The 23,708-nt window shown below is 46.4% G+C and overlaps 1 protein-coding gene across 1 annotated transcript; it reads right to left on the reverse strand.

The window, feature by feature from the left end:
* Nucleotides 1–73: 73 nt before the first annotated feature.
* Nucleotides 74–22,890, reverse strand: COPG2 (COPI coat complex subunit gamma 2). The gene is made up of 24 exons (XM_084206712.1): nt 22,796–22,890; nt 20,659–20,711; nt 20,044–20,124; nt 19,692–19,763; nt 18,534–18,613; nt 17,720–17,795; nt 16,172–16,264; nt 15,558–15,644; nt 14,379–14,536; nt 13,295–13,428; nt 12,591–12,658; nt 11,918–12,106; nt 10,975–11,070; nt 9,544–9,787; nt 7,204–7,279; nt 6,283–6,386; nt 5,663–5,788; nt 5,116–5,178; nt 4,743–4,882; nt 4,408–4,579; nt 3,088–3,185; nt 1,870–2,008; nt 1,664–1,762; nt 74–293 (listed from the first exon to the last, which is right to left on the reverse strand). Exons 1-24 carry the CDS (start codon nt 22,830–22,832, stop codon nt 163–165), a joined length of 2,616 nt encoding a protein of 871 aa, XP_084062838.1. The 5' UTR covers nt 22,833–22,890; the 3' UTR covers nt 74–162.
* Between the last annotated feature and the right edge of the window lie 818 nt (nt 22,891–23,708).

Consider the following 23,708-nt stretch of genomic DNA (forward strand, 5'->3'; position numbering starts at 1 on the left):
AGGTGGGAGTGGTGTGACAACGAGGGAAGGGACGTGGGGATGGCTCAGTACCAGCCAGCCACTACTGGACAGCATAGAAAAGGTTTGCCAAACAGAGAATAAAAACCCCATGCAGAAGGAGAGCAGGACAAAGGGGCAGTGCCAGCCTCACTGCTGCCACCCTCAGCCCACAGACGCCAGGATGACATCGACGGCCGCCTCGTCCTTGCTCCTCACTGTCACCTGCATGGTCACACCGTCCCCAAGGGCCAGCCTGGACCTGACCAGCACATCACAGCCACCTCTGTACACACCTGGGACAAAGCAACACAGAGAGGTCACTTGGGACAGGCTCAGGGACCCAGTCCTGACCCAGGGCAGGTTTAGTCTTCAGCCAGGGTCTGCACGTGGCTCACATGCCCATGGAATGCTCCAGGCTGGAAGGCTGGGACAGGCTCTGGGGGTGCTGGTGACAGTGGCTGCACAGCCCCAGGTGCACAAGAGGCCAATGGCACCTGGGCTGTGCCAGCCCCAGTGTGGGCACAGCCACAGGGCAGGGACTGTCCCCTGAGGGACACCCTGGAATCCTGGGGACAGCTCTGGGCAGGAGAGCCCTGGAGGGGCTGGAGCGTGTCCAGAGAAGGGAACAGAGCTGGGGAAGGGTCTGGAGAGGCTGAGGGAGCTGGGAAGGGACTGGGGAACCAGAAGGGGCTGAGGGAGCTGGGAAGGGTCTGGGGAACCAGGAGGGGCTGAGGGAGCTGGGAAGGGTCTGGGGAACCAGGAGGGGCTGAGGGAGCTGGGAAGGGTCTGGGGAACCAGGAGGGGCTGAGGGAGCTGGGAAGGGGCTGGGGAACCAGGAGGGGCTGAGGGAGCTGGGAAGGGTCTGGGGAACCAGGAGGGGCTGAGGGAGCTGGGAAGGGGCTGAGCCTGGAGCAAAGGAGGCTCAGGGGGCCCTTGTGGCTCTGCACAAGTCCCTGCCAGGAGGGGACAGCTGGGGGGGTCGGGCTGTGCTCCAGGGAACAGGGACAGGAGCAGAGGGAACGGCCTCGGGCTGGGCCAGGGCAGGGGCTGGGGGGATTTTGGGACAATTCCTCCATGGAAAGGGTGGTCAGGCACTGGCACAGCTGCCCAGGGCAGGGGTGCAGTCCTCATCCCTGAGGGATTTCAAAGCCACCTGGACATGGCACTTGGGGACAGGGTCAGTGGTGGCCTTGGCAGTGCTGGGAATGGTTGGACTCAATGACCTCAGAGGGCTTTTCCCACCTAAACCATTCCATGGTTCCAGGAGAAGTTGTGGGTGCTGGAGGGCAACTCAGGAGGTGTCTTTAGCTACAGGAACTTGAAAACAAGACACTCCCAGAATCAGCCTTCTGAGATAAGCTCAGGCATTAAGGGATTCAATTCTGTCTGCTCTGGAAGCTCCCAAATCAGAGATTCTCCACCCTTCCCACAGGTGGAACTCCCCCATTCCCAGAGCTTGGCCTGAGCACATCCAAGACAGAGGTCTCCAAGTTAGGACCAGCTGCATTCAACACACAGGGTCACTTGAGAGAAAAAAAACCTCTTTCTACAGAGAAAAAAAAAAAAAAACAAAATAGCAGCAGGATCTCCTAAACCATTTCCCTTCATTTAGAAAAATCTGTGGGGACATGGAAACATGAAATTCAGCAGCAGGAACACTTACCAGCCAAGTAGAGGGTGTGAGAATTTTTGTTTTCTGGCACTTTATCTGACCTCTCACAGGGCTGCATGCCCAGGAACTTGATGATGTTATTGACAGCCTCTGCATTCAGAGATTGAAGAAGAAAATCATTCCAGGTAATTATTTATTACACTGAATAAAACCCCAGCCTGGCAGGTGGGTGATCAATAAGTGAGGGATTATCTCACCATCCAGGGTTTTGATGGAGCTGAGTGCAAAGGTTTCTTCTTTCTCAAAGTCATCTCCCACCTCCTCCCAGGCAGCTGCAAAGTTGGGCTTTAAAACCTTCTGGAGATGATCAGACACTGTCACCTCCAAGTCTTCCAACTGGGAGGAAAAAAAAAGGAAATTTTCAGGCCAGTTATGGAAATGATCCTCACCTTGGAAAGGGAAAGAGAGCCCACAGCATTCTGCCATGCCTGGTTTTAATTCCAGGAGAACCATATAATAATAGCTTCTAAGAAGAGTGGAAATAGTATTTATGGTTATTCATGGGGAAATAGTATTGATTTAAGAGGGGAAATGGTATTTATGATGAATAAATAAATAGTATTGATTTATTCATCTATAACCCTTAACAATTTTTACACAAAACATCTGTGGGACTAAAGGAGAGCAGAAAATGAGGGCATCACTTGATGGGTCAAAGCCTTTACAGCCCCTCCTGTGCTTCTTCCATAGATTCCTCAAATCCATGGAATTCCAGGATGCTTGGGGTTGGAAGGGTCTTGAAGATGATCCAGTGCCAGCCCTGTCATGGCAGGGACACCTCCCCCTGTCCCAGGCTGCTCCAGCCCCAGTGCCCAGCCTGGCCTGGGACACTGCAGGGATGCAGGGGCAGCCCCAGCTGCTCTGGCAATCCCAGCCCAGGCAGGAATTCCTCATTGCCAAGATCCCATCCATGGCTGCCCTCTGGCAGTGGGAGCCATTCCCTGGGTGCTGTCCCTGCAGGCCTTGTCCCCAGTCCCTCTGCAGCTCTCCTGGAGCCCCTGCAGGCCCTGGAATGTGCTGGAAGCTCTCCCTGCAGCCTTCCCTTCTCCAGGTGAGCACCCCCAGCTCTCTCCAGAAGGAGCCTTTATTTCCTCCAATACTTCCTGAAATCTGACTGTATCCTTATTAATGAACAAAAATCCAAATGTCTGAGGTGGAAAGACTGCAGCACAATTCTGCAAACAGACAATGGAAGTTATTTCTTCCTTCCCTCTTCTCTGTCCCCACAAATTCCACTCCACAGGGCACTGAAACTTGGACAGAAGTGAAGCTTTGGGGAAGGATCTACAAATGACATTTTAGGATATTTTGCTGTTTCAGGCACTGGTTTCAGGATTGAGAGGAAACTTGACCCAATAGTCCCATTTCTCCCAGCTGAGTGAGAATGGGGAACAGGGAACAAATGCTGCACTCACCACATACTCATCCTCATAGCCATCCTCCTCGGGCACCCCCGTGCTGGGGTCGCAGTCCCGCACCGTGAACTTCATGGTGCAGCTGAAGGTGCAAGCCACTGGGAAGAGACACAAATCCTGGATGGCTGGGGAACAGCCCTCTGCTGGAGCCCTCTCCTCCCACACAGACACTGCAAGATCCATCAGTTCTGCCCCAGGAATACAGATGTGGCCAGGACAGAGCACTTGAATATCATTTTGCCTTTGATTTTAAAATAAAGGCCAAAGGAGGAGCTCAGGAGAGTTCCAGAGGTAACAAATCACTGATTCCAAATGCTGCCATGAAATCCAGCAGCAGCCACCAGGAAAAATTCCATGAGGGTTTCTGACAAATGGAATATCCAAACCAACAGTTCAGCAAATTCAGATTAGTTCTAATCTTCCCTGGTATTAAAATAACTTCAAAATCCCCTCCATTGATAAGTCACGTTAAATAACTGCACAGCCAGTGGTGTCTAAGTGAGAGTAAGAAAAGAAAGGGAAGTTTCATGTCCAAGAAAATCTCATTCCTATATTTTGTAGTAGTTTCTGATTCTCTAAAGAGAGGAAAAAATTAATTAGTCCACTAAATAAAGCCTCCAATTAGGAATATTTTTATTCTATCTGCATTTTCCTTTTAGTGGTTCTGTTCTTAAACACCACAAAACATCCAAGGTTTTCAAGGTGTTCCTTTCACCGATTCCAGGCAGAAATCCAAGCTTCCATTACCTGTGTGCTCTGCAATCCTCTTTAACATCCCATTTTTACTCATCCAACTGACTTATAACAATTATTTAGCTGAAAAGCAGCCCTTGAGAGACAGTGTGATGGTTTTGTACAGGAGGTATCTAAGGAAGTGATGTAAGAGGTTTTGTGTAACAGAGTTTGTGGAACTACTGAGAAGTTGTACATGTAAAAAAAATAATCTAAAATTTTTATTCTAATTATTTTTACTCTTTACTGTTAATAAATTTTTCTTTACACCCTTTTAAAATTTTAAACCTGGTTTACCTTCCTCCTAATCCTATCTCACAAGTAAATACATTCATAATTAGCCAACACCAAACCCACCACACTCCCTAATACATTAACCAAAAATATCTCAAAATTAACAAAATCTCAAATTAACAGACCAAAGCCACTACACAAAATTAGTATTTCCACCCAGTTCAAACTAAAACCACCACACACAGAAAAAAAAAAACATCCAAGGAGCTCAGGATGAGCCAGACCCCACTCCTGGCATTCCCCAAACCCTTCATTTGAGGGCTTTGTGGGGCACAATTTCTCACAATTTCTCACCTGCAGTGGGGTCGTCCTGGGGGATCCTGACCAGGGTGTAGCACATGCCAGGCTGGTTGTAGGCCAGGCTGGGAGCTGGGATGCAGCAGATCACATCATAACCATCTGATGGCTCCATCTGCACTGTCACTCTCTCCAGGAGCTGATCATTCAAGGTGTTTGTGCAGTCAAACTGCAGCAGCAAACAGGGAAAGGCATTTGCAAACACTTCCTCACCCAGAGTTCCCTCCCCACCAAACCAGCTAAAATCCTCCATGGCCTGCAGCAAATTCCCTGTTTTGATCAATTCTGCCAAATCCTGCTGGGCCCTGGGAGAAGGGGCTGGGTTCTCTCACCTGGAAAACGATGTGGGCTGGGAACACGTGTTTGATGCAGCAAACAAAATACTCTGTTTCTGCTTCTGTGAGCTGCACTGGCTCTGAGGATTTGAACAAGGGACCCAGGCCCTTAAACTCTGGGATGGCTGCCAGTTGTTCTGTGCAGGGAAGAAAAGAGGATCAGCAGGGACAGGCTCTGGTCCTGCCCTCATTCAGCACTTCAGAGACTCCCAGAATGGTTTGGGTTGGAAGTGACAGGATAATTCAGTTCCACTCTCTGGACACCTCCCACTGTCCCAGGCTGCTCCAGCCCCAGTGTCCAGCCTGGCCTGGGACATTCCAGGGATGCAGGGGCAGCCTGCAGCTCTGGACAGCCACAGGTCTCTCCTACCTTGAAAGATATTCTGGCGTGAAGGAGCCACTTTCTCAGGTTTGCTGGTCACCAGGGCAATCTCTGTGGAGAAAAAAAAGCAAAGCCTTTGTGCTCTGCCTCAACTAAACCATGCAGGAGGTTTAAATGCCAGTAAATCTCCACTAAATATTCCTTATATTTATTACATTCCCTGTTTGTTTCTCACATTCTGCTGCAAACCAGCCTGCCTCCTCACACACTGAAGTATCTTTTTTTTTTTTTTTTTTTTTTGGTGTGGAAATACTGAATTGAAAGTAGAGAAAGTAAGGCTGAGTTATGAGGAATAAACCACACCTTAACCCTGAAAAGCCAGGAAAAAAAAAACCTCCAAAGTTGGTTGTGCTAAGTGAAGATGCTCAAGAATTGTGCAAGGCCATGGAAGAAAGCCAGAGAAGTGACTGAGAGCTCCTGGAATGGCCTTTGCCAAAGGCTGTGAACCAATAAATGCTGATTCTGCACAGATTTGTCCCTGCTAACAAGATGAGCAGCCCCAAGGCCCTGAGCCTTGCCTCAGTCTGGGTGTTACCTGCTTTCTGCTCAAAGATGGGGGCTGTGGCCAGGGGAACTGTTTTCATGTCAAAGGGTTTCTCTGAGGGCTCCAGTGTGTACTGGTGCAGGGCCTTCTCCATCCCAGGAACAGAGACTGTCAGCCCTGCAGAGAAGAAAGGCAGAAAATTCAGTTCTGAGAGCTGGAACTGCCCCAGGCTCTGCTGAGCCACAGGAAACACAAAACAGGCAAAGCAGGAAAAAAGCTGCTCTGAAGATGACACAAAGTTGCCAAGTCTAAACAGTTCATTCCCAAGAACTTGACATGGATTAATGAAATCCTTTGCTCACGTGAATTTTCAATCACAAAGTGCTTTTATAACCAACCCTCATCCTGGTTTTGGAGTGGAAAAGATAGAGCAAAAACCAAGGAATGACAGCCCAGGTCATACTCCTGGCTCCATTTCCCAGATTTAGATGATTTATGATTTCCAGAGCAGCTGGGGCTGCCCCTGGATCCCTGCAAGTGCCCAAGGCCAGGTTGGACAGGTTTAGATTGCTAAATCTTCCACTCTCAGCACAAGCACTTGGCAGGGAAGTGCTAATGCCAGAAAAACCACTTGAATCAACAGCTCTGAGTGGTTCCTTTCTCTCACTGACCATTAAAGATGTAGGCAGCGTTCAGGGCCAGCTGTCTCTGCTGCAGGACGTTCAGGTAGAACGTTGCCCTGTCCCTGACTTCGTCGTCGCTGTCCATCATGCACCTGTTTGGGGACAAGGGGACAGGGTCAGCCAGCTCTGGCCACCAGAGAGCTGAGCTAAAAATGGCACTGAGAAAACTGCCTTTGATACTGCAGGGACAGCCAGAGGGATTTTCAAATTGTGCAAAAGCAGTTTGTACAACAGAGGAGTTGGTGTAATTTCAATTAAATCATTAACGCATTTCTTAAGAAGAGACCTGAATGTGAGGGAACATCCAACTCTGGAAACACAAATGTTATTTCTGAGTAACCTGGACAGGAATTTTCTTGCTTCAAGGGCTGTTAAAAATGCTCACATATAGAAAAGCTCTGTAGGGGGAAGCTGACTTTTTATATGGGCAAATATTGATAGGACAAGGGGGAACAACTTCAAACTAAAAGAGATTTAGGTTGGATGTAAGGAAGAAATTCCTGTCTGTGAGGATGGGGAGGCCTTGGCAGCTGCCCCTGGATCCCTGGAAGATCCAAGGCCAGGCTGGATGGGGCTTGGAGCACCCTGGCACAGTGGAAGGAGCCCTGCCATGGCACAGGATGAATTTCAAGCTCTCCCAAGCCAAAGCAGTCAATGACTCTGATTTATTACCCCCCTCAACCAAATTACCATCACATGTTTCCAGGAGTAATCCCATCCTTCACTTCCTTGTGATCCTTCCCTCCATCTCCCTTCCTCCAGCAGTGCTCTGCTCCCCCCAGCCAGGCAGGAAAGGTGGCAGGAGCATTTTCCCACTGCCCAGCTGGACTGCCAGCCTCAGAGCCCGTGGCAGCTGCTGTGACCTTGCTTGCAGCCATCAGTGTCCCCCCAGGCCAGGCAGCCCCTCACCTCTGCAGCAGCACCAGGATGCTGGGAAGCAGATTCTCATTCTGGGCCCCAAACTTGGCCAAAGCACTGACAGCAGCTGCAGAGAGAACAGGGAGGTGTCAGAGCAGCCCAGGTTCTGCACAAACACATCCTCACAGTCCTGAATTCCCAACTGGCACAGCTCTTCACTTCCACACCACAAACCTTGCAATGATATGGAAAGCTCAACTATTCTGTATTTCCACATGGAAACAGTTCTGTGATCAAGATCAACTCAACAGCTCTGAAAACCAGCTGGGGGAGAGGCTGCTTCAATCTGCTTCTAGAGAAACCCCTTTGCAGGTTTTCTCCCAAATTGGTCCTAAATCAGGACAACTCCTTACTACAATTACCTCAAATTTCATTTCCAGGTTGAGAAAAAGGTGTGATAATTTACTTTGGAAGGAATTTGAGATGGGATTTTTGAATTGTTTTTGATGATCTGGTATATTTTTAACATAGGTAAGAAGGAAAAAATTTGGTTTATATTGTTATAGTATGGTTTAGAAAGCTACAAGATTCTTAGTTATAAGACTTTTTAAGGATTTATTGACTAATAAAACACTGTTAATAAGGATATTTATGTTTTTGACCTAATCTTTAAATATTTTGTTTTATGGATTTATGTTATAGTGTAAGTATTTTTAGTTAATTGTTTTATGACACACAAATTTACAGTATTGCATTCTAAACTCTTTATCTCTGTAACTACTTTTATTTTTTCTATATCTTAACCTTTAAAACTCTACTTTACTTAGCTTACTTAGCTTAACATGTCTCTGCTCTAAACTATAATCCACATTCTCACTTTTAGCACTTAAGTTTGGAAGTTTATTCTAAGGTCTCAGATCAAATCTCATGTTTAATTCTAAGCTTTGGCTTACAGCCCCAAAGTTCTGGGAGTTCTTTGGATGTGGGATTCTAACAAAGAGGCAAGGAGGCAGAAGTGCAGGTCTGGAGCTGCACTCACCAGCCCTCACAGCCTCGTTCCCCTCTCTCAAAGGGGTTTTTGAGAAACCCCTTTGGAGGTTTTCTCCCAGATTTACCCTAAACCAGGACACCTTTCTAAAATTATCTCGAGTTTCATTTCCAGGCTGAGGAAAAGGCAAGGAGCCAGAACTGCAGGTCTGGAATTCTCACAGCCCTCACAGCCTGGTTCCCCAGCACCACCCTGGGGCCCTGCTTGGCCAGCAGGGGCAGGATCTTGCTGGCCAGCACAGGGTGGGGCTGCTTGAATCTGCTTTTTAGAGAAACCCCTTGGAAGGTTTTCTCCCAAATTTCCAAGATACCTTAATACAATTATCTTGAAGTTCCTTTCCAGTTGGAGGAAAACACAAGGAGGCAGAACTGCAGGTCTGGAGCTGCACTCACCAGCCCTCACAGCCTCATTCTCCTCTCTCAAAGGGTTTTTGAGAAACCCCTTTCAAGGTTTTCTCCCTGATTTACCCTAAACCAAGACACCTCCTTACTATAATTATCTCAAATTTCATTTCCAGGTTGAGAAAAGGCAATGAGGCAGAACTGCAAGTCTGGAGCTGCACTCACCAGCCCTCACAGTCTCCTTCTCCAGCACCACCCTGGGGCCCTGCTTGGCCAGCACAGTGTGGGGCTGCTTGAATCTGCTTTCTAGAGAAACCCTTTTGAAGGTTTTCTCCCAATTTACCCTCAACCAAAATACCTCCTCACTACAATTATCTCCAAGTTCCTTTCCAGTTTGAGGAAAAGGCAAGGAGGCAGAATTGCAGGCCTGGAATTCTCACAACCTCATTCACCACTATGGGGCCCTCTTACCCAGCAGGGGCAGGATCTTGGTGCCCAGCACGGTGTGGGGTTGCTTGAATCTGCTTTTCAGAGAAACCCTTTTGGAGATTCTAGAGGAATCCCTTTGGAATTTCTGCCAAATTTGCCCTAACACCAGACACCTTACTACAATTATCTCGAATTTCATTTCCAGGCTGAGGAAAAGGCAAGGAGGCAGAACTGCAGGCCTGGAGCTGCACTCACCAGCCCTCACAGCCTCGTTCCCCTCTCTCAAAGGAGTTTTTGAGAAACCCCTTTGGAGGTTTTCTCCCAAATTTACCCTAAACCAGGACACATTCCTAACATTATCTCGAATTTCCTTTCCAGGCTGAGCCAGAAGCGCAGGCCTGGAGCTGCACTCACCAGCCCTCACAGCCTGGTTCCCCTCTCTCAAAGGAGTTTTTGAGAAAACTTTCAAAGGGGTTTCTCCCAAATTTACCCTAAACCAGGACACCTTCCTAACATTATCTCGAATTTCCTTTCCAGGCTGAGCCAGAAGGGCAGGCCTGGAGCTGCACTCACCAGCCCTGACAGCCTCATTCTCCAGCACCACCCTGTTGAAGATGAAGCGGATGTACTTGGAGGGGGAGGGGGTCCTGGGGCCCTCCTTGCCCAGCAGGTGCAGGATCTTGGTGGCCAGCACGGTGTGCTCGCAGTCCTCGATGAACTCGCACAGGTGAGCCAGGCCTGCCTCCTTGCTCTCGGGGTTCTCCTCGATGATGCTGATGATGCAATCCACAATGGCTCTCTTGTACTCAAAGCCACCCTGGCAAAGGGAAATCAGGGACAGTGAGGCCTGGGCTGGAGCCATGCTCAGCTCCTTCATGCTTCACGGACTGCCTCCCATGGAGAAAACAATCATTTGTACAAACTGGGGGAAAATAATGGACTGGATGACCTCACAGGGCATTCCCAGCCCTGTGAGCATCCTCTGCATTAGGATTTTAGCTTTTATGTTTTTCAAATCCTGTACTGCTTTAGGGTATACCTCCAAACTCCATACAGAGTGTTAGTTACTGTCCTCACATTTTGGTCAAACAAAACAATCCCTCCAGGCCTGAAACTCAAGGACACCTTACAGCCTCAGGCCCTGAAAAGTATAAATAAAAGTGACTTTGGGGGGGATCAAACTGTGGGTACAGGACTTCATTACCTGAAACTGTAATTGGAGGATTAATCCCCATATGTAAATGAACCAAACTTGTAATTGTCTGAAAAACTTTTGACCATCATCCACCCTGGGTGTAACCCCTTGGAGGCTTTTGACTGCCCAAGTTGTGATGCCTTAAGTTTTATATTTCATCTTTTCCAGATTCTGTGCTGCATTAGAGTGTGACCCTGAACTTCATATAAAGTGCCAGCAAGGTCTCCTCACAGCTCAGTCAGACAGAGCAATCCTTTTCCAGCCCCTCGGGTTTTGGGCAGCTTCAGGCCCACAAAGTGCAAACAGCAGGGAACTGAGGAGAGCAATCTGGGAGGATGGGACTGCATGACCTGGAATTGGACAATGGACCCCAGTGTGGAAATGGAGCAAAGCTTATAAAAGTGTGAAACTCTTGACTCAGAGTCCATCTTGGATCCATCTTGGGTGCAGCCCTGGCTGGGCTCTTGCACTGCCCAAGGTGTGTCCTGTGAAGACCTTTGATAAATCCCTACTTTACCACTTTGACACTATCCAGCCTCTGCTCTAGGCAGCCTCTGTACCTACTGAAGGTCTTTAACAAATCCCTATTTTACTCCCTTAACTCTGTCCAGCCCCTGCTCTAGGGAGCCACTCCAAGGCATCACCAATTCCCAAGCATTTCATGCAGGTCTGACCCACCAGGAGCTGCAACCACCCAGCCCCATCTCCCTGTGCACCCACTGACAGAAGAGACCCTTCCCATCACCAAGCAGGTCCAAATCTGCCAAAATCCTGCCAGAGCCCCTCCCCAGAGCAAGTGCCCCACGTACATCATCCCTGAGCATGTTGGAGAGGAAGGTCATCATCACGCTGTGCTTCCGAGGGTACTTCTGGCACAGGGCACTGATGGCCTGCACGACCACAACCTGCAGGGACACAGAAGGATGTGGGTCAGGGCTCCTTTCCCTGGGAAACACACCAGCTTTCGGCTCAGCTGGTCACCTTGAGTGATTCAATCCATGCACAAGGATAAAAACCACGTGGTGGATTCTTAGGGTGTGTGCCAGGGTGTGCAAAGCCTGGCTCTGCTAAAAAAATTGGAATTTAGGGTGGAATGTGTTAACTCAAAGTCCTTCCTTCTTCCCCCCCTTATCCAATTTTAATTTGTCATGTTCTATCATTAAAACTCTTTGCAATTTCAAACTTGTCTGATACTTATTTTTCTCATAAAAACAAGGGCTGAAGACCAGCTGAAGCACACTGATTTTGCAGAGCTGTGCTCCTCGTGATGTAACAGGTACAAATGAACCATCCTGAACCTATTTCTTACCAGCTTAGTCACTATAAAACTTACAAATTAAATAGAAAATCATAATTAACAGTTCCCAAACTATGCACCAATTTCTTACCAGCTTAGTCACAATAAAACTTAAATTCATGATTAACAGTTTCCTAATTATGCATCAAGACTGATGTGATATAAACTCACTTAAAATCTTTCCTCCTCCCTAAAACAACCAGAAGGAAGCCCAAGATTTGCAGGATATTGCACAGGAGCCAGGAATCCATCAAATGATATCTTTCTTTCCTTGGAGGGGTGGGAGGAAGGCATACAAAGATAATTAAGCTGGAAAGGAAATTCCGAATTTTGCCCTGCCAGACTAAAGCACCGAAGCATTAACAAACAGGAAAAGTTTCATTAAAAAACCCAAAAAAAACAAGAATGGGAGAAAAACCTGCAGCTGGAAAGAGCAGAGGCCTCCAATGCCACACCTTAAACTCATCTGAGATTTCTGACACGAAGGAGGAGATCTGTTTCATGAGCCTGTCCACGCTGCTCTCGCTGCCCGTCTTGAGCAGCGTGGTGATGGCCAGCGTGGCGATGCTCCTGTTGGAGTCTGTGATGAGGTTCTCCAGGTCCAGGTTGCAGGCAGTGACTGCAGATGGATGTTTCATGGCTACCTGCAAGGAATGCAATTCCACAGTTATGTGGGAGGTGTAGCATCCTGCAGTTCAAAGCACTGGATGCAAGCAGAGCTCAGGGGCTTTGGTGGCAGTGTTTTAATGGATTTAAAGTTACAGCTCATGGGTTTGAGTCTCACATTTTTGCTGTTGTGTTGTGCAGCTCTGAAATCAGAATCTTCTTCAAGTGGATTTTGTTACATTAAATATCCAGGATTGCAGCTGAAAGCTCACAGATTATCAAACTGCACTTGTTCTATCCCCACGGTCCCAAAATGAGCAAACCCAGCCTGAATGCAGGAAAGATTTCTGTGCCACCAGGAGATCTGGCATGGAAAAGCCAGTTCTCCAGCATGGAATAATTCCAAATAAAGGCATCCCATGGGCAGCTGCTCTGCTTGGGCTAACACACACATCATTAGGCCCTGCTGGCTGGCTCTGCTCTCAGAGAATGAAGTTTGTTTGGGGGTTTTGAAGCACTCACTTTATTGAGGGTCCGCACGGCTGCGTAGCGCAGGACAGGTTTGGGAGAACTGCAGAAAAGCTGCAACACTGGAAAAGGAAAAATAAAAACCAACCAAAACCAAAGATATGGCCTCTTTCAGAGAGAGGAAATAGAGTAGAAAGTCTAACATATCTCCAGCTACACACTGCTGAATATTCCTGCAGTCCATGCATAATTTAGCGCACAGGTCAGAAATAAACTGCTGGCTTTTATCCCACTGCCAGTAACAGCGGCTGGCTCGGCTGTCTCTACATTCCAGTTCCATATTCCAGCTGGAGGAGAGTTTTCCCAGAGAACCTGTGGCTGTTCCATCCCTGGAAATGACCAAGGTCAGGCTGGACAGGGCTTGGAGCACACTGGGATAGGGGAAGGTGTCCCTGCTGTGGCATTGGGTGATCTTTAAGGTCCCTTCCAACCCCAACCATTCCATGATTCCCTCCCATCCCAAATTTTGCAGCTGGACCAAGAAAAGCATTGCCCCATGCCACCTCTAATGCCATTTATCTAAACCTCTGGATGGAAAAGGGAAAAGGGATCTCATCCAAAAGCCCTTGAACTTCGGGTTAAAGGGCTTTTAACCCCAAGTTACCAGAAAATCAGGGTTTGGCTGTTATAATTCTGCTGGATTTTCTCTAAATTTCTTTATTTCAGCTGTTTCAGGAGTACAAAGGGCTGTGACCAACCTGACACAGCAGGTGCCAGCTCCCTGGCAGTGCAGTTTGGCAGGTGGATGATGGCAGAGGCAGCCTCATAAATCACCATCTCGTGCTTGTTCCTCAGGCAGCTCTCAATGAAGTCAAACAGGGGACTTTCGTGCCTACAAACACAACAATCCCAGGATTTTAGGCTGGAAAAACCCTTTAAGATTGAGTCCAAAACTTTCATGGCCACAGACCCAACAATACCAGGATCTTTTAGGTTGAAAAAAAACCATTTAAGACTCAGTCCAAAACTTTGATGGTTACAAAAGAAGAATCCCAGGATTTTAGGCTGGAAAAATCCCTTTAAGATCGAGTCCAAGCCTTTATGGCTACACACACAACAATCCCAGGATCTTTTAAGTTGGAAAAACCCATTTAAGGTCAGGTCCATGACTTTCATGGCTACAAAAGAAGAATCCCAGGATTTCAGGCTGGAAAACCCCCTTAAGATCAAGTCCAAGGCTTTCAAGGCTACAAACAACAATCCCAGGACCTTTTAGTCTTGGATTCAAAGGGTTTTTCCAGCCTTTCATGGCTACAAATACGACAATCCCAAGATCTTTTATGCTGGAAAAACCCATTTAAGATTGAGTCCAAAACTTTCATGGCTACAGAAGAAGAATCCCAAGATTTCAGGCTGGAAAAATCCCTTAAGATCAAGTCCAAGGCTTTCAAGGCTACAAACACAACCCCAGGATCTTTCAGGTTGGAAAAATCCCTTTGAATCCAAGACATTTGTGGCTACAGACACAACAATCCCAGGATCTTTCAGGTTGGGAAAACCCATTTAAGATCAAGTCCAAGGTTTTCAAGGCTACAAACACAACAATCTCAGGGTCTTTTAGGTTGGAAAATCCCCTTTAAGATCAAGTCCAAAACTTTCATGGCTACAAACACAACAATCCCATGATCTTTCAGGCTGGGAAACCCCTTTAAGATAAGTGCCTGCATTATCCCAGCACTACAGTTCAGTCTCTGTGGAGATTTCCACAAACACTAAAAAAAAGCCACAGCTGTTTCCAAACCTTAATGAATTGCTGTGGTTTCAATCCTGCCTCTTACTTACCCCTCTTCAGACTCCCTGAGGAGTTTGCTGGCAATCCTGATCAGCATGCAGTAGGCAAACTGGGATTTCAGGCCAGATTTGGTGAATTTATTCAGCATCTTGGACACAGCCAGGCGGTCGTTTTTCCTAAGGTGATAGAGCAGCCCCAAAGCATGATACTATGGGATGGGAAACAGAGGGGCAGGCACTGAGTACAGCTGGAAAATCCACATTAAAACACCAAAAGAGGGGTAATTATTGCTCTTTCCTGGCAGAAATACCTTCTAACCTCAACTGAGCTGAGATTCCTGACAAGTTGCAAAGATCTGCAACGTTTCCTTGCCCTTTCTGGCCACTCTCAACTATTCCTGAAGATCCAAAGAGCCACAAAGTTAATTGATTTCCTTTTTGCCCCCCATTAAATCTCATAACTTCAAAGGTTTCCCCTTTGCACAGTAATTCCTGCATTTTTAATGAACTCCACATCCAGGATATCCCAAGGCCTTGAAAAGACAGCTGACCTCACAAAAATCCTCGAGGCCTTTTTGATGGAAGCACAAAAGGACATTTTTAGTTGCTTGCCAAGTTATTTTGGGTTTTTTACCTCCCATAAAACTGATTTACTGCAAGGCTTAATGAAGCTGCTAAGTGGGCAAGAACAAAGCTGATTTTACACAATTTTTCTGATCATGAGTCTATAACAGACAGAATAATTCCGTATTCTGAACACTCAGAACAATTCAATTTCCACAAATGTCTGGAATATCTGAACAAAAATTTTACTCTTGTGGAGATCTTGCTGATATTTGGTTCATCTTTTGCATCTGGCAGATTTTTTGAAGGCCAAGAGAGACTCATTGGGAAGCAGTGAGATAATTTCCCACTTTTTGAGCACTCAGATTCAAATCCCTTCTGCAAGAAGCACTGTGGGACAGGCAGCAGCATTCCAGCTCCTAGAAATTTAGGAGGAAAAAGGGAAGAGAACTCCAGAGCCAGCTCTTAATTAACAATCTTGTCCTGGCATCATGGAAAAAGTCATTAATTTTTTGAAACTGTCCAGTTGTTTCCCAAAAATACCAATCCTTGCTTTTAAAAGACTAAAGAAAAGAAAAAAGATTTTTTTCTGAAGTTTTTTTTCAGAACTCTCAGAATGCCACTAAGCTCCCCCAGCATTTTTAGGGACAGCCACCCCAAACACACCTGTACCATGATGTTGTCACTGGAAGCTGCTTCCTGAGCTTCATTGATCCACCTTTTGACCACATCATAACTGATCTTCATCATGTGCTGCAAAAGAATTGAGATTGGAGACAAGCTCACAGAGTTTCACAGCCACTCTTTATCCTACACCCCTGTAAACTGTGCATTTCCCTCCAGCTCAGTCTCAAATTACCATGCTCCACTTCCATGAACAAAAATATTCACTCATGAGACCTTTCCCAGCCTTTTCTCCTCAAAAAGGGAGAGGAAATAAGGGTGGATTCCTTCATCTTGCCCTCCTGGTGTCTATTAGCAGAAATAAACCTGAATTGCAGTTTCAGCAGGTGATTTCATAGCCCCTCCCCAGATAAATTCATGTTTTACACTGACTGCAGAAAGCTGAGCATTTTGCACTAGACTGCACTAGAAATCATTATGATTGATGTACTCAAATGTTAAGAAAGGAATTAGAAGAGAGAAAGGAACTCTGTTTTTTCTTATTTTTCCAGTGAGATGAAGAGACATCTCAGAGAAAAAACCAAAACAGACACAGCAGGGTCACCTTCCCAGCTTGACAAAACCCCATATTTACAAAAATCTTCTGCTTTGCTTACCAAGGAAGACACCAGTGCAGAGCTGGACACGCCAGGGACTTTGTCCACAATGGCCTGTTTCATGTACCTCTCAATGGCTTGGAGCATTGTACCCTGGCAAGGGCAAAACAGGGAAGAGGGAAGTGTGGGTGCTTTGGAAGAAGAGGATAAAAGCAGCAGAAAGCAAAAATCCACATTCAAAGGACCCTCAGCAAAAATCTTAATTCTGCAAGGTAGATGTGGGTTTGAGCTGCTTGGTCCTGAAGGGTCAGGGACAAAGTCACCGGCTGAGCAACCCCAGATCAGAAACTGGAGCTTCTAAACACAGTGCTCCAGTCCCACAGAGCTCCTGGAAACTGCACAGGGCACAGATCAGAGCAACCCCAGATCAGAAACTGCAGCTTCTAAACACAGTGCTCCAGTCCCAGAGCTCCTGGAAACTGCACAGGGCACAGATCAGAGCAATCCCAGATCAGAAACTGGAGCTTCCAAACATTGCAGCTGCACATTCCCAGTGCTCCAGTCCCACAGAGCTCCTGGAAACTGCACAGGGCACAGATCAGGGCAATCTCAGATAGAAACTGCAGCTTCTAAACATTGCAGCTGCACATTCCCAGTGCTCCAGTCCCACAGGGCTCCTGGAAACTGCACAGGGCACAGATCAGAGCAACCCCAGACAAGAAACTGGAGCTTCTAAACACAGCACTCCAGTCCCACAGAGCTCCTGGAAACTGCACAGGACACAGATCAGAGCAATCTCAGATAGAAACTGGAGCTTCTAAACATTGCAGCTGCACATTCCCAGTGCTCCAGCCCCACAGAGCTCCTGGAAACTGCACAGGGCACAGATCAGAGCAATCCCAGATCAGAAACTGCAGCTTCTAAACATTGCAGCTGCACATTCCCAGTGCTCCAGCCCCACATTTCTTTTGGAAATCGCACAGGGCACAGATCAGAGCAATCCCAGATAAAAACTGGAGCTCCCTCCCAACCCTTCCAGCTGCACAGTCCCAGTGCTCCAGTGTCACAGAGCTCCTGGAAATTGCACTGGGCATCAAGAAGACAAATCTCAGATAGAAACTGGGGAAATCTTCCAGCTGCACATTCCCAGTGTTCCTGCCAACTGCAGAGCTCCTGGAAATGGCACAGGACATCAAGCAGAGCAGTCTCCCACAGAAAATGGAACTTCCTTCCAGCAGCACATTCCCAGTGCTCCACTGTCACAGAGCTCCTGGAAATTGCAGTGGGAATCAAGAAGACCAATCTCAGAGAGAAACTGAAGCTCCCAACCCTTCCAAGTGCACATTCCCAGTGCTCCAGCTCCACAGAGCTCCTGCCAGTGCACAGGGCATCAAGCAAAGCAGACCCAGATGGAAACTGGAGCTCCCAACCCTTCCAGCTGCACATTCCCAGTGCTCCAGCATCCCAGAGCTGCTGAGAATTGCACAGGGCACTGAGGAGCCCTCCATAAAGCTGCAGTTCCAGCACTGCTGTCAAATGCACCCTGCAAGGGCAGTTTTGGGATTTCCAAGCCACTCAGCTGTGCCCAGTGGCCCAGTCTGTACTCACATCAGTGATCCTGCACAGAGCTCGGATGGCTGGGCCTCGATAGACATCCTCCTTTCCTGTCATGTCTTTGGTCAGACTGAAAGCACCAAAACATCCTGTGAGCATTTCCTGAACACCCCCATTCCCAGGGCTTGGGGGACATTCACCTCACTTAGCTGCTCTAGCTCTGCTGAGGAGCAGCCTCCTCATAATCAGCTTAATTTGAAATTCATCAATCAAAACCTGAGCTATAAATGCACAGCCCCTTGCATTGCTGTGCCATGGCCTGCTTTGTTTGGCTCATTCTCTTTCTTGGAGAATGAACCAAGCTGCTGCTTGTTCCACATGGAATTTTGATTTAGAAATAGTGAGCAAAGTTTACTTTGGCTTATTTTATATATTTCTAAAGCTGTTCAGCAATCCAACAACGGATGCAATTTTTGCTCTTGCAACAGCTGCAACATCTATTTTTGAAGTCAAAAAATTTAGAGTTCACTCTTAAAAAATTAAGAGTTCAGTTCAGAATGAACTGGGCTTTACTCTGCTTTTAATTGCTCTGACTGCAAAGTCACAGCCTAAGCTCTGACAAACCGGAATTAAAAAACCCCCAACACCCTAAAGCACAGGAAAACAAAATAACAACCATTTGATAAACTGAATTGTCCCAGAGAATGGGAACAAAATAACATTTCAGCGGGAGGCACAAACTGTGTATCACTGAACTGCTGTGTCCTTATAAAACCTCAACACTGTAGCAGCTCAGCCAAAGGCAGGCAGGGGCAGCCCCTTTCCAGAGGGCAAAACCCTTTTTCCCGGGTCCTGGAGAGTGTCCCACCTGCTGGTGACAATGATGACATCCTCAGAGATATTGGCCATCTCTTTGATTGTGAGGTAACACATTCTTCTGAGGGTTTGCTGTGGAAATGTGAACAAAAAGATTAAACTCTATGGTAATTAGAAGTTTTAAAAGATAAATGAGCATTTATCTTTTCAAAAGATAAATGTTCACTTTTAAAAGCTTATTAAAAAAAAAAAAAAAAAGTTTTAAACAAAACACATTGTTTTCAATTCAAAGTTAAAAGTGTAGAACTACATTTGATCCCTGGATAAGAGCCAAAGTCCCTGATATCAAACAAATCAGAGAAGGAAGACATCAGCATTATGTAAAATGATAAGAACTAACACAAAAACTCATTATAATTATCAAAGAAGTGATGCAGCATATCTGTACTCGGAAGTCTCACAATTATCAGTTAAAAGCTTTGAAAATAACTTTGTTATTGTTAAAAAAAAGGAAACGTGGAGTGTTGACATTAAGTTTGAAAACAATTAACTTTATATTTTAAAAAAACCCTTTACTTTTTAAATGTGGATACGAGAAACACTTCAAACACACTGTACTCCCAAAAATGTCATGACATCTTGGAACAGCTACACCTTCCTTGGACAAATCTCTAACGAGCAAACCCTTGTTAATTAAAATGAATGAGCCCCATGCCATGAAACACACTGCTAGGAGCTCTCACACTCTGCAGAGGAGATCACAGAAGGACTTTACACTCTGCTGAGGCCAAAGCTGAATTCCCAAACTCAATTCCCAAACCATTCTATGGATTTTAGGGTGTTCTCATCCCTTGCCTCAATGAGATCAAGGCTGATCCACGTCCTGAGGATCAGAACTTTGATCTGCAGGCAGTTTTAGAATTCTATTTGCAATTAAGCAAGATTGTGACTTGCAAGGGGAAGCAACACCCACCAAGTGCTGCTGATTTGTAAACTCAGGCTTTGTCATTACCCCACTTTTAGAGCAGGAATTAACTCAGAGCCCACCTCCACCCCCAGCCCAGCCCACAGAACAAGCACAGGTTATTATGCACTCCTTCATTCCCAAAGCAGGAGCTGCCTGCAGAGCTCCTCCTGGGCAGGGCTGGCCCCCCACAGCCCCAGCCCCAAGTTTGGCAGGAGCAGGAGAGGCAAAGCACCAGGTCCTTACATCGTTAGACTGAAACAATCTGGTCATGGCAAAAAAAGCTTCCGTGGCTTCCGTGGTTCCGAAGTGTTCCCCCTGGAACAGGCAGAGAGGAAAAGCAGGAATTATCCAGCTCCTTTCCTAATGCCCTCCCACACACCAGGAACCTCTCCTTGGAGACTTTCTCCTGGAACAAACCATCCCTTCCTTCCCAGGGAATCCACAATCCTCTCCACTCTAAGTGCCCTCCACAGGGATGGAAGTTTCCCAGGGAGCTTTCCCTTTGAAAAACCTCTTTCCCACTAAAAATATGAAATATTTCCCACTCAAATATGATTCAAATTCATTCTGGATGAAGAAAAATCCTACCAGTTACCTGGTTCAGCAGGTACAGGATCTTGGTAAGGATGTGGAGGCATCTTCGTGGGTTTATTGGGGTCTCATTGAAGAGCCGTGCCTGGAAATGAAACAAATTCTGCTTGAATAGATCCCAACACTAATTATTTCTCTTTCAACATCAAAATTCAATGAATCTGTTTCCAGCTGAGCAGCTTGTAATTTTTATTTGTATTAAATATGAGTCTCAGAGAATGTGCTCAAAATTCAATGAATCTGTTTCCAGCCAAGCAGCTTGTAATTTTTATTTGTATTAAATATGAGTCTCAGAGAATGTGTTCTTGCATCTTTCATTTGCAGCAATATGAACAAAGCACAAACAACTCAATTTGCCATCTGGAACTGGCAAAAATGCCTCAAAATAAAACATTTTTTCTTCAGAAGAGCACCCTGAGATGCCACATATCCATATGGGAGGCAGAAGCCACGTGTCACCTAATTACCCTAAAAAACCCCCTCATTAACTGTAGATAAAATTAGTTTATTTACACTTTGTGTGGTTTTCAATTAATTCTATGAATTTAGCCATCCACATTTCCCCACAAGGAAGGAGAAACTCATGAACTGCACAGCATCATCCTGTGACTGTCCCTACCTCCTGCAGCACAGCACTCTTCTCCAGATGCTGGAAAGGATTGGAGCCACTCCCTGAGGAAAAAGAGACCTCTCAGTTGTGGAAATGAATTACTCACACACCTCAACAGGTCTGAGCATGCAGCAACAGCCCCAAAAATTCACCAAACCATCTGAAAACAGTGACATTTCTCTTTGAATGACTGATGTTGGCCATCCACAGCTTTGAATCCACTTTCTTAAGTGATATATTCAGAGTTACAGAAAGAATAAAGGTAAAAAATAAAATAAAAAAAAGAAGGAGAGGAAGAAGAAAATGGTTTGCTATTTGAAATACCTTTAATACCTTTTATATACCTGATATTTTTGATATCTAAATGGCCTTTACATAAAACTATTTATTTTCCCACTTTCCTAACCCACCTGATTTTATTCCTTCAGGCACCAAAAGCACTGAAGGCTTCAACACCAGAGCTGCTGCCCTGGACATGAAACAGAACTGAAACCACTTTTCAGCCACATAAACCCCCCCAGAGCCTCACTTCTGCTCCTGGTCCTCTCCTCCCAAGCAGGAACTCCTCATTTCCAGGTCATTTATTCCCCAGTTCTCACAGCCCAAGCAGAAGGAAATTGAAAATGAAACCAACTCGAGCGCAGCCGGGCTCGTTTGGAGCTCAGAGCAGCATCGGTTGCTGTGGGAAACTGGATTGAACCTCCAGCCCTGTGGAAGGCACTTCCCAGGGACACCTCCCCCTGCCCCAGGTGCTGGAGTCACAGAGACTGAGAATTCTAAACTTCCTGTGCTCACAAACTCTAACCCCCAGGACAGCTCTAGATTTAACCTAAAACCACAGAGAAAATTTCCAAAATTCATTAATAACACTAAGAGCACAAGTGGATAGTTTAATCAGAAGTATGTAATATCAATAAGTAAGAAACTTAGAGTTTAAAGTTTTAAAATATAATAATATATATGAAACAAAAAAACTATTTTAGAACAGTAACTAATCCTTCTTCTCTACCTTCTTCTTCATAAGTTTATGCAATGTTTTGTAATTAAACAAAAAAGTCCACATTACAAACTCCAAATTATTAGTTATTAAGTTAAAAGTAAAAATAATTTAAATATTTCTTAATTAAATAGTTTAACCTTAAAAAAACAAGAAATACAAAAAATATTATACAACAAATAATTAACCTTTTAATAACTTATTAATAAAATACTATAAAACTCACAACTTATATTATAAATTAAAAATAACAAACATCGAAACCTAAATTCCATCTCTAACACTTCAATCCCAACTTTAACAAAAATAGGAAAAAAACCCAAAACCCAAGACCAGGGTGTTCCAAGTTCTGTCCAGCCTTGGTGACTAAATGACAAAAAAGAGAAGTTTCTGTTCTTTGCATGCATCAGCTCAGCATTCAGGGTTAGGGCACTATATAGGGTTTATTATATAAATATAAATACATGTAATCAACCCCCTCCTCTTTTTTTTGAGGGATGAAACATCTGCACTGAGCAGACAGGGATAAAATCCTCTCTAAAAATCAGCTGTCCAAAAAGGGAGAGCAAACAGACCCCAGCTCCTTGGGATTTGTCACCAGAGGAGAGAAATCCTTTGTCAGTCAGTCCTTGCAGCTGAGACACAAATACCCCAGGAGCTGTGAGACGAGAGATGACAGAAGCATGGCACGGGCTGGAAGGAGACCTAAGGATCGCTCACTTCCACCGGCTGGCACCAGCAGGGACACCTGCCACTGTCCCAGCTCGCTCCGGCCTGGCCTGGGACACCGTCAGGGATCCAGGGGCAGCCACGGCTGCTCTGGGAATTCTATTTCACCTCAGCATTTCCCTGAGCTCAGCACCTCCCTCAGCATCCCCTCAGCTCAGCCCCTCCCTGAGCATCCCCTCGGCTCAGCACCTCCCTGAGCTCAGCACCTCCCTGAGCATCCCCTCGGCTCAGCACCTCCCTCAGCTCAGCACCTCCCTGAGCATCCCCTCAGCTCAGCACCTCCCTCAGCTCGGCACCTCCCTCAGCTCCCTCACCTCCACCCCGCGTTCACCTCAGCGCCCCCCTCACCTCCACCCCCGCTGTCTCCGCAGCCCCCTCGCCGCCCCAGCACCGCTCCCCTCGCTCCCAGCCCCCCCGTACCGGACTCCTCGTCCTTTTTATCGAACTTCTTGATCATGGCGGCCCCGCTCCCGCTCCCTCCGAGCGCCGCCGCCTCAGCCGCCCCGCCGGAAGCCCCGCCCCCGTCTCGCTCTCTGACATCTGATTGGGCAACGGCGCTGTCAATCAACACCGACGCCTTTCTCCTCGCCAAGCCACGCCCCCACCGCGGGCTGAAGGGGCGGGGCCAGAGCGAGGGCGCTTCTTAAAGGAGCCGCGTCGTTATTTTGTGAGGGGAGCGAGGTTCCGCGGGCCGACAGAGAGATAAATAAATAGATAAATAAATCGATAAATAAATCACCTGCGCTCCTGGCCAAGCAACGGCAACTCCTGTGGAGTTCGCATGGAATTTATGTGGAATTCACATGGAATTGACATCGAATTCACGTGGAATACACGTGACAATCCAACCCTCCGGGGCCTTTGGCAACAGCCGGGGTAAGTCACAAGTAACTCCTGTGTAACTCTTGTGTAACTCACATTTAACTCCCGTGGCAAGCCACGCCCTTGGCAGAAAAAAATCAATTCCCATGTAACTCATGTGTTAACAAGTTAACAGAGTTACCTCTCAAGGCAAAAAACCATTGTTCTCACTGGCAAAAAAAAGGCTTGCCATTAACCTCCCAAGTAACTTCTGTGTAACTCACAGGGAGCTCACAAGTAACTCTCATGTTACTGTCCAGACCAAACAACTGTTTGAGCTTTCGGCAAAAGAAGGGATTGCCATTAATCTCTCAAGTAACTCCCATGTAAATCCCAAGATCCCAAGTAATTCCCAATTAATTCCCATGTGCAGCTTGCAAGGAAGTCACTAGCGATTCTCACCTAACTCTCCACATAAAACAACCATTTGAGGCCATTGCAAAAAAACCTCCCATTAATCTCCCAAGTAATT

Source organism: Fringilla coelebs, assembly GCF_963513975.1.
Source record: "Fringilla coelebs genome assembly, chromosome: 5".
Taxonomy (NCBI): Eukaryota; Metazoa; Chordata; class Aves; order Passeriformes; family Fringillidae; genus Fringilla; species Fringilla coelebs.